Source organism: Coregonus lavaretus, assembly GCF_964263955.1.
Source record: "Coregonus lavaretus genome assembly, chromosome: 7".
Classification (NCBI taxonomy): domain Eukaryota; kingdom Metazoa; phylum Chordata; class Actinopteri; order Salmoniformes; family Salmonidae; genus Coregonus; species Coregonus lavaretus.
Genome location: NC_139994.1, coordinates 17,632,924 through 17,650,444, shown reverse-complemented (window position 1 = coordinate 17,650,444; position 17,521 = coordinate 17,632,924). Strand labels below are relative to the sequence as shown.

At 43.0% G+C, this 17,521-nt stretch overlaps 1 protein-coding gene across 1 annotated transcript; it reads right to left on the bottom strand.

Annotated features, from left to right (window-relative positions):
• Positions 1 to 2,412: 2,412 nt before the first annotated feature.
• Positions 2,413 to 17,162, bottom strand: LOC311132018 (metal regulatory transcription factor 1-like). The gene is made up of 11 exons (XM_084165186.1): positions 16,997 to 17,162; positions 14,662 to 15,178; positions 9,117 to 9,355; positions 8,336 to 8,467; positions 8,149 to 8,222; positions 6,431 to 6,564; positions 6,136 to 6,210; positions 5,755 to 5,812; positions 5,028 to 5,662; positions 3,660 to 3,729; positions 2,413 to 3,397 (listed from the first exon to the last, which is right to left on the bottom strand). Exons 2-11 carry the CDS (start codon positions 15,133 to 15,135, stop codon positions 3,114 to 3,116), a joined length of 2,175 nt encoding a protein of 724 aa, XP_084021312.1. The 5' UTR covers positions 15,136 to 15,178; positions 16,997 to 17,162; the 3' UTR covers positions 2,413 to 3,113.
• Positions 17,163 to 17,521: the final 359 nt, after the last annotated feature.

The window sequence follows — 17,521 nt, the reverse complement described above, 5'->3', positions numbered from 1 at the left end:
TGTTCTTACTGTGGAATGCAGTGTTTGGTTTTTGCCAGGCATAATGGGACCCATCTCATCCAAAAAGTTGACTCAAGTTTGCCAAAAAGCACCTGGATGATTATCAAGACTCTTGGAAGAACGTTCTATGGACAGATGATTCAAAAGTATAACTTTTTGGACGACATGGTTCCAGTAATGCCTGGCGAAAACCAAACTCTGCATTCCACAGTAAGAACATCATACCAAAGGTCAAGCATGGTATTTATGAAATAAATATGTAATTGTTGTGTTATTTGTTCACTTATGTTCCCTTTATCTAATATTAGGTTTTGGTTGAAGATCTGATAACATTCAGTATCACAAATATGCAAAAGTAGAGAAAATTAGAAAGGGGGCAAATACTTTTTCATAGCACTGTATTTGTATCGCCAGGATATTCACCCATTTTTCTCCAGTGTGCCATTATACCGCACTGTAGTGTTTTACGCATTGCTGCGTACTGCTGTATTTTCAGAATAAACCATTTATTCTGTGTTTTACCCTCCTGCGCCTGACTCCATCCAAATCACCCACTACAGGAGGCTAGGGGTTGATTTGGGATTCAGGGGTATACTCATGATTTAACCTGTCTCTGTGTTCATCAACTCTTCTGTTCTTCTCTCAAATTAACATTCCAGAGGATACTTTTCCATTGATGTGAATTTCATCACGATACCTGGTTTCTTTTTGAACATCTGAATATACAACACAAATACTTTTGTACAAAGTTTAATCGGTTGGTTTACCTCGACTTATGTTAGTGGCAAGAAACGGCCTGTTTTGAGTGACTTAAGTCTATTCCTTTCAGATGAGTTTAGTTGTGATGATCGCCACAGTAATGATAGAGCCATTGGGGTTGTGTAGTGTGGGTGAGGTTTGAGACTTTCTGACTTATTCTTTCCTGTATTACTTTGAAATGGTGAAAAATAAACATATTGTCTGTTTACTATCTGAGAATCTTTTATGTGTTTGAAATAGGGTGGTTTCGACTTAAATGAATCAGCAAGGGTCAGCCCCACCATTTGGGAAGGAGCCTGTTCTATAGCACACTGTTATATCATTGTCAAGCCATAGCAGGCGGCCTGGTCCCTGCCCAACAAACTGCACTAGCTACTTTATCACTCAACTCAATTAGAAACCATGGGGTCAGTGCTGAGTCTGCTGACTCCCAACACCTCGCTACCAGTGGAGGCTGCTGAGGGGAGAATGGCTCATAATAATTGCTGGAATGGAGTAAATAGAATGGTATCAAAAACATGGTTTCATGTGTTTGATACCATTCCTTTCACTCCATTCCATCCGTTAAACTCCATTCCAGGCATTATGAGCCGTTCTCCCCTCGCTACACTGGCTCTGTCCTGCTCCACACACACACAGTGCCCAAGCACATCACCCGTTAACACCAACTACCCAACCAGGCTTTGGCGTTGTGCGGTTATATAAATGTCAGGCTTCACAGCCCCGTTGCCGGCCCGACACTCCTCATCATTACTGATCCTTCTAGTTCCAGGTGACAGATCAGATGATGCGTTCATACCATTAGAGCTCAATGGTTCGTACCTCAGAATGTCAACCGTCGAAGGGCAGTGAACTGTGCGAGAGAGAGAGAGAGAGAGATAGACAGGAGAGAGAGAAAAGAAGAGAAGAGAAGAGAAGAGAGAGGGACAGAGAATCAACGACAGAATACAGAGATAGAGAGAGAGGAGGATGAAAATTGAATTTGACTGACAAGACAGTGGGAGGGCATAAAGAAAGAACTCGTTGACTTTCTTAGAAAGCCTGTTGTTCTTTGAGTCTAGCATCATCTTAGCCTGGATTCCAAACTGATATTCTTCATTCCACAATGATGAAACGGACCATATCAGTTTGGATTCTAGGTTAGCGTCATCCATAGAGAGCTTGTTCATCCTTGATCATACTGCATGGGTCCATCAAGCTAGTTAAGCAGAAGCATGAGAGGAAAAACCACCAATCGAAAAATGATGTTTCCCTAATTGTTACTAACTCAGTAACAGCTTTAGAATATTGAGGTCATTTGAAAACGTTGTCCAACCTAATGGCCAGTGACAGAAAGTCACAACAGAGGGAGCGAAGGAGGGAGAAAGGAATTGCATCTAAAGGCAGCAGGGTTGGCCGGGGCGACGTCGTCAAGGGAATTCTGCCACTCAGAGTTCCAAACCAAAGCACTTAAAAACAGGAAGACCATTAAGCTAGTTCAATAATGCAGAACAACATTCAAAGATGCAAAATCAAGGGGATTTTTGTTCTTAAAAGAACACCCTTCAGAGCTCCACAGGGAGCCTGATGCAGTCACCTCAGCTAACCTGTCCCTCTGATCAAAATGGCAGTAAGTAAATAAACAGTAAACAGATGACGACATTACATAAAAAATGACATGTTAAAAACGGTTATATTGTGAACATTCAAGAAAAACTAAATAGTTTTACTTTGCCAGGTTAGTTTGCTAGTGTCTAAATACACTATATTGTTATAGCAGCATTTACTACATCTCCAGATCATTTGCAGGTTCATAATGAAATGGTACGGATTCATGACGCACGCGATGCCATAACATTTTACATTCCACACACATTTGACAAAAACTGCAATGCCAGGTACTGCATGGGGAGTGATATTCCGTTTTGCCAACAGTGCTTTTTCTTTCTGCCCCATCAAAAATAATGTCACCCTTAATGTTTCCAGCAAGACTGGATGTAAAGAGGAATGTTGCTTCAGAGGATTTGTGCTTGAGTCAACTGTTTTCCACACTACACTCAGCGGCCAGCCACTGTTCAAGCCCAACTCATAATAGAACGCTACTAGACATGTCATAAATCAAAATAAAACACTGTAGGTAAACTGCATTGACCTGATCCATACTGAAATGCAGCAAATTATTGCTTTCTACCCTCAGCAACTAGTATGGGGTTACTGTTGGTTAAGGTTATGGGGACAGGGTAGGGAGACCTGATCTTGAACTAGGTATTAACAACAGGAAGAGTTAAGTACACAGTAGAGTGCATAGAGACGTCTCAGTTGGATAAGTAACAGGAACAGTTTCTCCAGCATCAAAAGGTTGACTTGAATTTTCATCAGGGAGGTACAGTTGGAGGTGGAGGTTGAGGCTGCTGTGGTCGAGGGGGCTGGGGTAGTGGGTCCTGGGGCTGAGAGTGCTGGGGTGGTGGGTCCTGGGTTGATAGGTCCTGGGGCTGCTTGACCTGGGCACCAGAGGGTTCACCAGTAGGTTGACAACCAGTCTGTTTCTCTGTGTCTGATGCTGTGCTGCCGTCTCTGCAGGGGCACCGACACTGGCATGACTCTCCCTGTCTGATGACGATGACAGGCAGATGCAGGCCTATCTGCTGCAGAGCTGTCCCTAGAACACACAAAGACCGAGGGCATGTAAAATAACGTTTTAAAAAAGTCATACATCCATAAAAATTGTACAGTACAACAACCTCACAGATACGGTCTTGTAGCTAGCATTACAATATCTACAGCTCTGCAACTGATAATGTTTAGCGATCAAATACAAAATTATCAAAATGTAGAATACTAGTGTAAAAAGCACACCTAAATACATCAGAGGTGTATATCGGTAAATCTAATGAAGTAAAAGACGAATCTCCGTAAATTACCTGTGCTCCCTCCCATAGGTATTGCTGTGGTAAAATAGAGCTTCTCTACTGTTGAGCCACTATGTTGTTGCTGAAATACAACAGAAGAAGAGAAGAGAGCATGTTCAGCATATGATTAACAGAATGTCAATGCCTCGTGGCTAAACAGAGGAATAGTTTCATTAAAACAACTGAAGGTCAATCAACAGTTGGACTGGATGAGATCCAGCAGGCCAGTGATTGGACAACCCTCTCCATATTCTAATTAGCTGGCTTTACTACACTCCAGGTTAGAGGTTTCAATAAATAATCTACAATAATGACACCAATAAATACCGTATGACAACAAAAGATACATTCATAAAAAATTTGCCTATAAAAACACGCAGGAATGTTATATTATTAGACCAACATCTGCTAGCAAACCTAAACGTATTAGCTGTTATAATACACTATATATACAAAAGTATGTGGACACCCCTTCAAATTAGTGGATTCAGCTATTTCAGCCACACCCGTTGCTGACAGGTGTATAAAATCGAGCACACAGCCATGCAATCTCCAAAGACAAACATTGGCAGTAGTATGGCCCGTACTGATGAGCTCATTGACTTTCAACTTGGCACCATCATAGGATCCCACCTTTCCAACAATTCAGTTCATCAAATTTCTGCCCTGCTAGAGCTGCCCCAGTCAACTGTAAGAGCTGTTGTCTAGGAGCAACAACGGCTCAGCCGCGAAGTGGTAGGCCCCAAAGCTCACAGAACGGGACTGGCGAGTGCTGCAACACTCACTACCGAGTTCCAAATTGCCTCTGGAAGCAACCTCAGCAAAATAACTGTTGGTTGGGAGCTTCATGAAATGGGTTTCCTAAGATCACCATGCACAATGCCAAGCGTCGGCTGGCTTAGTGTAAAGCTCGCCGCCATTGGACTCTGGAGCAGTGGAAACGCGTTCTCTGGAGTGATGAATCACGCTTCACCATCTGGCAGTCCGACGGACATATCTGGGTTTGGCGGATGCCTGGAGAACTTGGTCTGCACAGAGCCTGACCTCAACCACATCGAACACCTTTGGGATGAATTGGAACGTCGACTGCGAGCCAGGCCTAATCGCCCAACATCAGTGCCCGACCTCACTAATGCTCTTGTGGCTGAATGGAAGTAAGTGCATCCAATGTTCCAACATCTAGTGGAAAGCCTTCCCAGAAGAGTGGAGGCTGTTATAGCAGGAAAGGGTGGACCAACTCCATATTAATGCCCATGAATTTGTAATGAGATGTTTGACGAGCAGGTGTCCACATACTTTTGGTCATGTAGTGTAACTTATAATGGGCCTAACTTGTTATAATTATAATAACCTATTAGTAACTTGTTAATGATGACTTACTGATAGCTGTGTCTGTGTGTCCCGCTGCCTCTGGTCATTGACACTGTTCAACAGCCACTGGAGGTTCTGAGTGGACAAGGTCATGGGCTGGAGGATACTCACGGCAGGGACAGTAGGAGGAGCAGAGTGCCCCAGGGAAAGGGGTGTTAGTGGGGCCTGGAGGGAGGAGCTGGGGGGTGGAGGGTATGGGCCTGGTTGCGAATGGATGGAGGGTGTGGCAGCTGGCTGTATTAGTAGGCTCTGGGTGGAGCCTGGTTGTGAATGGAGGGTGGTGGTTGGCTCTAGTAGTAGGCTCTGCTGTGGTAGGAGGCTCTGGTTGGTTGGCTGTGATAATAGGCTCTGATTGGAGCCTGGTTGGGAATAGACAGATGTGGCTGGCTGTTGTAATAGGCTCTGGTTGGATGTCTGTTCTGGATTCACATCATGTTTAGGTTTTTCAGGAACTGGACAGGGTTCACCAGGGGTACACCCAGCGGTGAGGACAGCGATGGGCTGGGGTACAGGACAGGGTTCACCAGGGAGAGAGTCAGAGGGGGCAGGACAGGTAGAGATGAAACAGGTAGATGCTTCTGGGAGCACCACGGTTGGAGATGGGTTCTCCAAACTACATGAGGGCACTGCCAACGACGACACATCTGGAGAAGATAGGGGAAAGGAAATAAGGGTTTTGAAGGGCTAAACAGGAGACAAGGCATTTAGACGTAGCATAGCATAGCATAGTACGCACCCTGTGGCTGGGGCTTGTCTTGAAACAGCAACTCAAACATCAGATCCAGGGCATCAGACTGCCACAGGGACAAGACAGCAGCAGAGTAACATTAGTCTAACAGAGAAAAAGCAGCCTACAGTTGCCTTGAGCAAAACATATTCAGTACATGTCTTAGCTACCATATTACATTTACATTACCATACAGTATGCACAACATTGACATGTATAGTTAGCCCTGAGACATGGCTGTAGTCTCTAATAGTGTCTATATAGCCAATAGCATAGGGCTAACTGTATACTGTTTACATGTCTTTAAGACATATTGAATGGTGATATGTTTATTCAGACTCAGTGTGTGATATTGAAAATGTGGAAAGAAAGCGGTACAAAATGACTTACGTTATTTTCTCTGAGCTGAGAATCAGTGGAAATCAGGCTCATATCACTGAGACATGGGGAACGAGGATTCAAATCCTGTGTTTCAAAACATGATATTTGATGGATTATAAGAGGTGATTAGAGAGCACCACAAGTTAACAGATTTAAATGAGAGAAAAATACAGAGCAAATCTATTAATTGTATGGATATTAAAACAGTAATAGGCTTGACACATACGAGACAGAAACAGATGAAATGTGTCATTGTCAAAACATCATTAAGTGCCATTTTCAGTCACATGGTGGGAGGACTCACCTCTGAGAGAGAGTGGCTGTGAGTGATGTCAGCTGACAGTCCAGGGTCGTAACCTTTGATGTTGTCCCTCAGGCTGTTGGAGGAGCTTAGGGAGTTATCACCGTCTGTGTCCACCTGAAGGACGGGTGGCTCACCTAGGAGAAATAACACACACACACAGACACAGGTACTGTATATGTACACACGTGCATGCACTGCACACACACACACACACACACACACACACACACAGGTATGACTTATTTTGGTCTCTCTTATACAGCAGCCGACCTTGTTGCTTACAGACCCATAGGAATTTGAGATATAGTCCTAGCTTGGAGATAGAAAGGTCATTTGCGTCCACAACTCTTAGCCTCATGGGTGAAGGGAGAGGATATAGAAATACTCTCAGCAATATACAAGCCCATGCATAATGACAAGGAACATTAATAACATGACTATGGTGATGTAGACTTTTTAATGCCTTTAGGCCTGTGTCTTTTTGGGAAAAGGGCAAGGAGGTTCAAGCTACTAGCATTGTCTGAGAAACAGGCACGCACACAGACAAGCAGTTCTGCAGCTTACAGATGGAAACATCCACTGGGAAGCCAACCAAACGGCAGGCAGACAATGTTTCCTCAGCCTTTGATATCAATGTGAGTTTACAGATGTCTCCATGCATTCACAGATCACATGTCATGGTTAACTAAAGAGACCCCATCTGAGACTCATAGCTCCTCGGAGGGAGGAAGAGTTTGTTGGGTTCTCTGGTATCAGAGGAACAGGCTAGAAAGACAAATGACAGAGTGTTATAGTCAGAATGGAGTGTGGGAAGAAGCAAGTATGTATGTGTGTATATTTGATCTGTGTGTATGTGTGTGTGTGTGTGTGTGTGTGTGTGTGTGTGTGTGTGTGTGTGTGTGGTTGATGTGTGTGTGTTTGATGTGTGTGTGTATGTCTGTGTTTGATGTGTGTGTGTGTGTGTGTGTGTGTGTGTGAGTGATCCTGGGCCCCAGAGGAAACAGCAGTATTAATAGCTGTGTTATTCACCACCAAGCTCCACAACAACAACAGCAGCAGCAATCAGACCTGGGTTCAAATAGTATTTGAATTCCTACAAATATATGAGTGTTTGCTTGAGCCTGGCTGGAGTGCCAGATTGATGGGGTTTGGACTTTTGGGACTGTTGTGTGTGTGTGTGTGTGTGTGTGTGTGTGTGTGTGTGTTTGTGTTTGTGTTTGTGTGTGTCATTATGCACAGTCAGTGCTGTCAATGGGTGGTGTCTCTACTGTACGCTCCCTGCCATAGCATTTATCTGCTACATTGAAGCAATCCTCCTACGTGTGTGTGTGTGTGTGTGTGTGTGTGTGTGTGTGATCTCAGCACTCTGCTGGATGTGGATAAATAGGCTCATCAGGATTCACTGACAGGGCGTTAGGAGAATAAATGGGCCAATAACAATCTGGGGAGCTGAGTGGTTCTGAGGCCTATCTACTGGGCTGAAATAAACTCGGATGTTTTCAACACACACAAACACACATAGTAGAGGAAGCCATACTCCATTAGGAATACACAATAAGGCGTAGCAGGGAGGAAAGACAGAAGTGCTAGAACGTATTGTTGTATCTGAATCTCTAGACAAAGGGTTTTCAACTCTCCCTAGTCTTATTTCAAAATAAACAGCGTTTGAGCTAAAGGAGCATGCTATGTTTCCCCACTCTCTCGCCACTCCACTGTACCTGTGTGTCCCAGGAAGTGTGTTTGGAGGTGGTCACTAGAGGTGAACGTCTTGTAACAGCCAGGATGGTCACACCTGGGGAGAAAACAACACCAAGTTAGGTTCTTTGTGTTCATTCATGCATTCCTGCATGCATTCATTCGTTCATTCAACCGACTGCAAACTTCATCCATTCATTGTGAGCTCACCTGAAGGGCTTCTCCTTGGAGTGTGTCCGGATGTGTTTCCTCAGGTCACTCAGGGTGGTGAAGTACTTGGTGCATCCGTCTGACTCACAGTTAAACGTGTTCCCTGTGTGTAGTCTCTGGTGGGCTTTTAGCCTGCACATCAACACAAACACAACAGATATAACTAACACGGCTGATGTTTGCAGTTCAGCACACAAACAGATAGTCACAGAGCTGTGGCTTGACTTGCGGTCAGCACACCAACAGATAGTCACAGAGCTGTGGCTTGTCTTGGGGTCAGCACACCAACAGATAGTCACAGAGCTGTGGCTTGACTTGGGGTCAGCACACCAACAGATAGTCACAGAGCTGTGGCTTGACTAGGGGTCAGCATACCAACAGATAGTCACAGAGCTATAGCTTGACTTGGGGTCAGCATACCAACAGATAGTCACAGAGCTGTGGCTTGACTTGGGGTCAGCATACCAACAGATAGTCACAGAGCTGTGGCTTGACTTGGGGTCAGCATACCAAAGGCCGCTGGGATAAGTTCATTAACTTTGAGGTCAGGGGTCAGGAGAGTTCCGAACTTATGACTGATGAAACACTATCACGTGACACTTGTCTTGAACCATGGCAGGAAGACTACCCCCTACAATAACTTGACTGCGATTGCTTTCAGTTGACAATTTTGGTGCCAGTGGGCCTGTAAATAATATATTAAGAAAACGATGTGGGGGGGGCAAGACAGCTAGGTTGGGGTATCTGCTCTGCCTATTCAATGGTATGGTCTAACCCTTACCTGTACAGTGTGTTGTAGGCCTTCTCACAGCCCTGTTGGTCACACTCAAAGGGTTTCTCCTTGGTGTGAACACGGACGTGGATCTTCAGACTATAGGAAGTGAGGAAGGCCTTGTCACAGCCCAACTGGTTGCAGACAAATGTGTACTCTCCTCTGTGTCTCTTCTGGTGGGTCCGCAGGTTCCCTGCTGTGCTGTAGGTACGAGTACAGTCCTTGTATAGACACTGGTAACGCTTCACCTGGAGAACAGACAGGCAAACAGCTGTTATTTAAACTATGTTGAAAAGATGGAACACCGCCACATACAGTGAGGGAAAAAAGTATTTGATCCCCTGCTGATTTTGTACGTTTGCCCACTGACAAAGAAATGATCAGTCTATAATTTTAATGGTAGGTTTATTTGAACAGTGAGACACAGAATAACAACAACAAAATCCAGAAAAACGCATGTCAAAAATGTTATAAATTGATTTGCATTTTAATGAGGGAAATAAGTATTTGACCCCCTCTCAATCAGAAAGATTTATGGCTCCCAGGTGTCTTTTATACAGGTAACGAGCTGAGATTAGGAGCACACTCTTAAAAGGAGTGCTCCTAATCTCAGCTTGTTAGAGCACGGCGCTTGTAACGCCAAGGTAGTGGGTTCGATCCCCGGGACCACCCATACACAAAAAAAAAAATGTATGCACGCATGACTGTAAGTCGCTTTGGATAAAAGCGTCTGCTAAATGGCATATTATTATTATTATTATTAGAAGCAATCAATCAATCAGATTCCAAACTCTCCACCATGGCCAAGACCAAAGAGCTCTCCAAGGATGTCAGGGACAAGATTGTAGACCTACACAAGGCTTGAATGGGCTACAAGACCATCGCCAAGCCTAAACCTAATAAATTATAGACTGATCATGTCTTTGTCAGCGGGCAAACATACAAAATCAGCAGGGGATCAAATACTTTTTTCCCTTACTGTATATAAACATACGCTCACTTAACATGTAGGAAGTGTTCATGGCAATTACCGGTATGTAGCACTTGACAAGCATTACATCAAGTCTGGAAATGAATCAGCTGTATTGGTTTATATGAGAAGATTGAAGGGCACATTTATGAATGAGACCTAATTAACTTCACAGAAAGAGAACCAAGAGGCTGTAAAGCATAGAGAGCAGTGAAATATTCCTCTCATCTTGACATCTGCAGAGAACTTGAGACTCAGTGGTTCTGGATGGGAGAGAGGCTGGTAATGATGAGGGAAAACAGAAGCCCCAACCCAATCTCCTCTCCTGTCTCTTCCACTCACTCACTGATTTCATCATAACAGTTGGCTTGTCGCCCTCACACAATATGGTGCTGCTGCTGCTAACCTAGCATGGTCTATTTTCTCAGTGATGATGATGTAACTTAATGACCTCAGTGACTTCTTACTCCCTTCCCCATGTTCTACACTCTTAGAAAAAAAAAAGGTGCTATCTAGAACTTTAAATGGTTATTTGACTGTCCCCATAGGAGAACCCTTTGAATAACCCTTTTTCGTATCTCTTCCCGATGTTCTACACTCTTAGAAAATAAAGGTGGTATCTAGAACTTAAAATGGTTATTCGGCTGTCCCCATAGGAGAACCCTTTGAATAACCCTTTTTCGTTCCATGAAGAACGAAAAAGGGTTCCATGAAGAACCATTTACACAGAGGGTTCTATCTACAACCCAAAAGGATTCTACCTTAAACCAAAAAGGGTTATACCTGGAACCAAAAAGGGTTCTCCTATGGGGACAGCTGAATAACCTTTTTGGAAACCTTTTTTCTAAGAGTGTATATGTGATATGCCAAAGAGGGTCTGTCAGTTATTCACAGACTGAGAATACACATCATATGACATCATCATCACATGTGTGAGCCTGACCAACCCCATGTACTGTTTGCCCTAAGGGTTGATGCCTACACTCTCGACTTGGTGTCATTTAAAATAATACTACAAATGGCTCTCTGCCTAGCTATAGCCTTGCAATATCCTTCAGGACATAACAGCCGGGACATTAAGAACTCCTGCTCTTTCCATGACAGACTGATCAGGTGAATCCTGGTGAAAGCTCTGATCCCTTATTGATTTCACATGTTAAATCCACTTCAATCAGTGTAAATGAAGCAGAGAAGACAGGTTAAAGAAGGTTTTTAAGCCTTGAGACATTTGAGACATGGATTGTGTATGTGTGGTATTTGTCAAGAACTGCAACACTGCTGGGTTTTTCACGCTCAACAGTTTCCTGTGTGTATCAAGAATGGTCCACCAACCAAAGAACATCAAAGGGGGGGTGCAACTCAATATTAGGAAGGTGTTCCTAATGTTTGGTATACTCAGTGTATGTGAATGAGCAATGGCGCCTCTCCTCCTCACAACCAGAATACCAGGAATGTGTTTTTCGGACAACATGTCCAAATAAATATAGAACATGCTCAGATATCAAAACAGGTTTATGTGCAAAGACAGAACAAATTTTACAACAAATATTATGGTTAAACTCAAATATACTAATTACTAAAAAATATGTTTAAAAACTGCATAATCTTTGTAAATTATATCATAAATAGGGCTGGTGGAGTGATGTTTTGCTCTATACAAAATGACAACCAACTGATTGCAGCATTACCGCAAAAATGGAGGAGGCAAGTGAAAGGGGAGAAGGTAGGGAACTTGTCTGTCGGCGCTGCATTAAAGAATTGGCTAAAGAAAATTGTGATAAATAAAACAGTATAACAGCCGTGCCATACCGGTTGCAAAATAGTTGGGAGGAGATTTTCGATGTACAGATTCCATGGCACATGGTTTATGAACTGATACACAAAACAACACCGGATTCAAAAAAATGTATTATACAAAATTCTTGCAACCAATAGAATGTTATATACAGTTCATTCGGAAAGTATTCAGACCCCTTGACTTTTTCCACATTTTTTTAACATAACAGCCTTATTTTTAAATTGATTAAATTGTTTTTTTCCTCCAGATGTGACGCTTGGCATTCAGGCCAAAGAGTTCAATCTTGGTTTCATCAGACTATAGAATCTTGTTTCTCATGGTCTGAGAGTCTTTAGGTGCCTTTTGGCAAACATCAAGCGGGCTGTCATGTGCCTTTTACTGAGCAGTGGCTTCCGTCTGACCACTACAATAAAGGCATGATTGGTAGAGTGCTGCAGAGATGGTTGTCCTTCTGGAAGGTTCTCCCATCTACGCAGAGGAACTCTAGAGCTCAGTCAGAGTGACCATCGGGTTCTTCGTCACCTCCCTGACCAAGGCCCTTCTCCCCCAATTGCTCAGTTTGGCCGGGCGGCCAGCTCTCGGAAGAGTCTTGGTGGTTCCAAACTTCTTCCATTTAAGAATGATGGAGTCCACTATGTTCTTAGGGACCTTCAATGCTGCAGCAATTTTTTGGTACCGTTCCTCAGATCTGTGCCTCAACACAATCCTGTCTCTGAGCTCTACAGACAATTTCTTCGACCTCATGGCTTTTGCTCTGACATGCAGTCAACTGTGGGAACTTATACAGACAGGTGTGTGCCTTTCCAAATCATGTCCAATCAATTTAGTTTACCACAGGTGGACTCCAATCAAGTTGTAGAAACATCTCAAGGATGATAAATGGAAACAGGATGCACCTGAACTCAATTTCGAGTCTCATAGCAAAGGGTCTGAATACTTATGTAATTAAGGTATTTAGGTTTTTTATTTGTAATACATTTGCAAAAATCTCTAAAAACCTGTTTTCGCTTTGTTATTATGGGACATTGTCTGTAGATTGATGAGGGGAAAAAACGATTTAATCAATTTTAGAATAAGGCTGTAATGTAACAAAATGTGGAAAAAATAAAGGGGTCTTAATACTTTCCGAATGCACTGTATATGGGGGATACAACCATCCCAGCTCTGCAGATTTTGCTGCAAAACACAGAATCATTAGATCACTTGTTTTGTAACTGCCCATTTGTACACTACCGTTCCAAAGTTTGGGGTCACTTAGAAATGTCCTTGTTTTCGAAGGAAAAGCAATTTTTTTGTCCATACAAATAACATCAAATTGATCAGAAATACAGTGTAGACATTGTTAATGTTGTAAATGGCTATTGTAGCTGGAAACGGCAGATTTGTAATGGAATATCTACATAGGTGTACAGAGGCCCATTATCAGCAACCATCAGTCCTGTGTTCCAATGGCACGTTGTGTTTGCTAATCCAAGTTTATCATTTTAAAATGCTAATTGATCATTAGAAAAACCTTTTGCAATTATGTTAGCACAGCTGAAAACTGAAGAAGCAATACAACTGGCCTTCTTGGGACTAGTTGAGTATCTGGAACATCAGCAATTGTGGGTTCGATTACAGGCTCAAAATGGCCAGAAACAAATCACTTTCTTCTGAAGCTCGTCAGTCTATTCTTGTTCTGAGAAATGAAGGCTATTCCATGCGAGAAATTGCCAAGAAACTGAAGATCTCGTACAACGCAAAGAAAAAGACATATCTCAGACTGGCCAATAAAAATAAAAGATTAAGATGGGCAGTCTGAGATATGGCTTTTTCTTTGCAACTCTGCCTAGACGGTCAGCATCCTGGAGTCGCCTCCTCACTGTTGACGTTGAGACTGTTTTTTTGCGGGTACTATTTAATGAAGCTGCCAGTTGAGGACCTGTGAGGCGTTTGTTTCTCAAACTAGACACTCTAATGTTTTTGTCCTCTTGCTCAGTTGTGCACCGGGGCCTCCCACTCCTCTTTCTATTCTGGTTAGAGCCAGTTTGCGCTGTTCTGTGAAGGGAGTAGTACACAGCGTTGTACGAGATCTTCAGTTTCTTGGCAATTTCTCGCATGGAATAGCCTTCATTTCTCAGAACAAGAATAGACTGACAAGTTTCAGAAGAAAGTTATTTGTTTCTGGCCATTTTGAGCCTGTAATCGAACCCACAATTGCTGATGCTCCAGATACTAAACTAGTCTCAAGAAGGCCACTTTTATTGCTTCTTTAATCAGCACAACAGTTTTCAGATGTGCTAACATAATCGCAAAATGATTTTCTAATGATCAATTAAAATGTTAAAACTTGGATTAGCAAACACAACGTGCCATTGGAACACAGGACTGATGGCTGCTGATAATGGGCCTCTGTACGCCTATGTAGATATTCCATAAAAAATCAGCCATTTCCATCTACAACAGCCATTTACAACATTAACAATGTCTACACTGTATTTCTGATCAATTTAATGTTATTTTAATGAACAAAAACAAGGACATTTCTAAGTGACCCCAAACTTTTGAACGGTAGAGTATATTTAAAATATATATATATATGGGGGATTGGAAATGATGCAGACGATTGCATTGATAGAAGCTACAATCTATCTACAATATTAAAGCTGATCTACCCCCTAAAAAAAACATGCTTATGTGACCGACTGGGGTTGAAACAGGGTTAGCCCACTGAGCCAAAGCCCGGGCATTAGCTTGAGGAGCTAACACAAGTCTTCAGGTCTTTGGCAATCAAGGCCAAGGCTTACCTCGCTGTGGTGGGTATCTGGGCACTCAGAGTGTAGTGTGATGGTGGCCCCCTGGATGTGACGGGGCATGGGTGTGGAACCAGGGTTGATGGTGAACTGGATCTGGTCCTGGGAGATGGTGTGGTGGATGTATCCCTGTGACATGGCCTCCCAGTGTTCTTCCAGACCTCCACGGTCCTCCGTCTCACATCCCTCGTCTAGATACATCATCAGGTCCTCTTCTTCCTCTTTATTGTCAGTTGTAGAACCCACAGGGTCTTGCTCAATCATCACAGTGGTTCTGTCGTACACTGTGTCCAGACTGTGCACAACAGAGTACAGTGGAGAGGGCAGCAGTAGCCTGTCCCATTGGTCCCAGTTGACAGTAACCATCCTTCTGGACACATTGTCCTCTTCAACCTCCCGACTTGTCTTGTCCGCCTCTTCCTCCTCCTCAAAGAGCATGGTCTCATTGGATTGGACATTCATCCTCATGCATGGTAACAAAGGTGTCACACACACACTAACTGGATTGCCACTGAAAGGAGAGAGGAAGAGAGAGGAGAACATTTATCAAGCAGTGGAGGCTCCTCAGAGGAGGAAGGGGAGGACCATCCTCCTCAGTTCATTTCATAAAAATAAAATGTTTAAAACATTTTAAAAATTTATCCTTTTTAGATAAAACTAGACTAAATATATTCACGTCACCAAATAATTGATTAAAACACAATGTTTTGCAATGAAGGTCTACAGTAGCCTCAACAGCACTCTGTAGGGTAGCACCAATGAGTAGCCGGAGGACAGCTAGCTTCCGTCCTCCTCTGGGTACATTGACTTCAATACAAAACCTAGGAGGCTCATGGTTCTCACCCCCTTCCATACACTTAGACAGTAATTATGACAACTTCCAGAGGACGTTCTCCAACCTATCAGAGCTCTTGCACCCAATCAAAGGATCAGAGAATGAATCTAGTACTGAAAGCATAAGCTACAGCTAGCTAACACTGCAGTGCATAAAATGTGGTGAGTAGTTAACTCAAAGAGAGAGAAAGACAATAGTTTAACAGTTTTCAACAAATTAATTGATTCCATAATGAAGGAGAAGCAAGAGAGAGATAGAGAGATTTCATTATTTTTCTTCACTTTCCGTTTTACTGCTAGCAAATGCAGCTAGCTAGTTTAACCTACTCAAACACAATGCTAAAACAGAGGGATGCTATGCTAGCTAGCTGGCTATGACTATCCAACACAACACTGGATCTCTTCCAGGTCAAGGTATGCTTTTGGTTTTACTCATTTATTGCCACCGGGGCCCGCCGGTGTAAGTTCTAAACTGCTTAATGACTTTACTGCATGATTGTAGCGGGTTTACTAACGCATTAGTTCTATTAGCTATGTTGACTATGTCGTTACTTTAGCTAATATGGTGACAACAATGTAGGCTGTGTGTAGTGATTATGATATGGTTTGGCTTGGAAAGTTTTTTTCGCCTTGTCACATAGAGCTGATGTGTTGTGCATTGAAGTCCACAATCGAAGGGAAAAGGGGAGAGGAGGGGAGTGCATAGATGCGAGAAGGAATACAACGTGGCTGCTATGAAAGTGAACCGTGAATACACGTGATCAAGGGTGTATTCATTCCGCCGATTCTGTTGAAAAATGTTTCTTAAACGGAAGCAAATGGAACGGGATAAACATACCTGCATTTTTCCAATAGAAACTCTCATTTGCAACTGTTGGACTAATGATTACACCCTAGATTGCTAGATGCAAGCAAGAGTGTGCAAGGCGTTATTGAATGTGTGACTGTATGTCCATGCGTCACTGTCAGTCTCCTCAAAATTCTCTCGACCTGTGTGCACCTACCTTGTAAACTTTCATTCATAGGCTAGGTTGTAGCAACCTCATGATGGGTATAGGGAAAATCTGAGAATCATGTAGTAGCCTAAACCTATCGCTGTTACATTAAACTGGGTGAATGGAATATGAATGACAGTCATCCAATGTGCTGTAATAGAAATAAGGCCATGCTCATGAAAAGTAAAAATCGTCCTCCCTCATCTTAAACGGCACCGACCGCCACTGGTATCAAGTCAGTAGCCTATCATGACAACTAAATATGCATAGCATTTTGTTCACATAAAAATTAGATAAACGTACTATTGGTTAAACGTACTATTGGTTAAACGGTTTGAAACTACAGTAGCCTAATACAAAATCAACGACATTCTTGGCATTCCTCGGCGATCTTTGGCTATCATCAAAACTATTGTACTTGTTGCTACTAAGTAGCACTCACTCAGCAGCCGCAACACAGAAATGTTGCCGTGTTTCAATAACAATTCCGAACTACTCACCGTTTTGAAAGATCACCACGTAAATGCAGTAAAGAACAACTACAAGGTCGTCAAAGTCTTTATAAAATGTCTTCCGCTTTGTTTATCCTGACTCAATCACCAATTCCTCCGTTGTTACAATGTTGCAACATCGTAGTTACCCTAGCAGCCTACTTATCCAGCTTCCTCTTTCCGCCCAGAATTAACTCACTCAACCGTGAAATAAACTACAGGTATCTGCCAAAATAAAGGAAACACCAACATGGGCCACCACAGCCAGCCACCACGAGCCAGAACAGCTTCAATGCACCCTGGCATAGATTCTACAAGCGTCTGGAACTCTGTTGGAGGGATGCGACCCCATAATTCCAGGAGCAATTCCCAAATTTGGTGTTTTGTTGATAGTAGTGGAAAACCCTGTCTCAGGCAACGCTCCAGAATCTCCCATAAGTGTTCAATTGGGTTGAGATCTGGTGACTGAGATGGCCATGGCAAATGGTTTACATCGTTTTCATGCTCATCAAACCATTCAGTGGCTACTTGTGC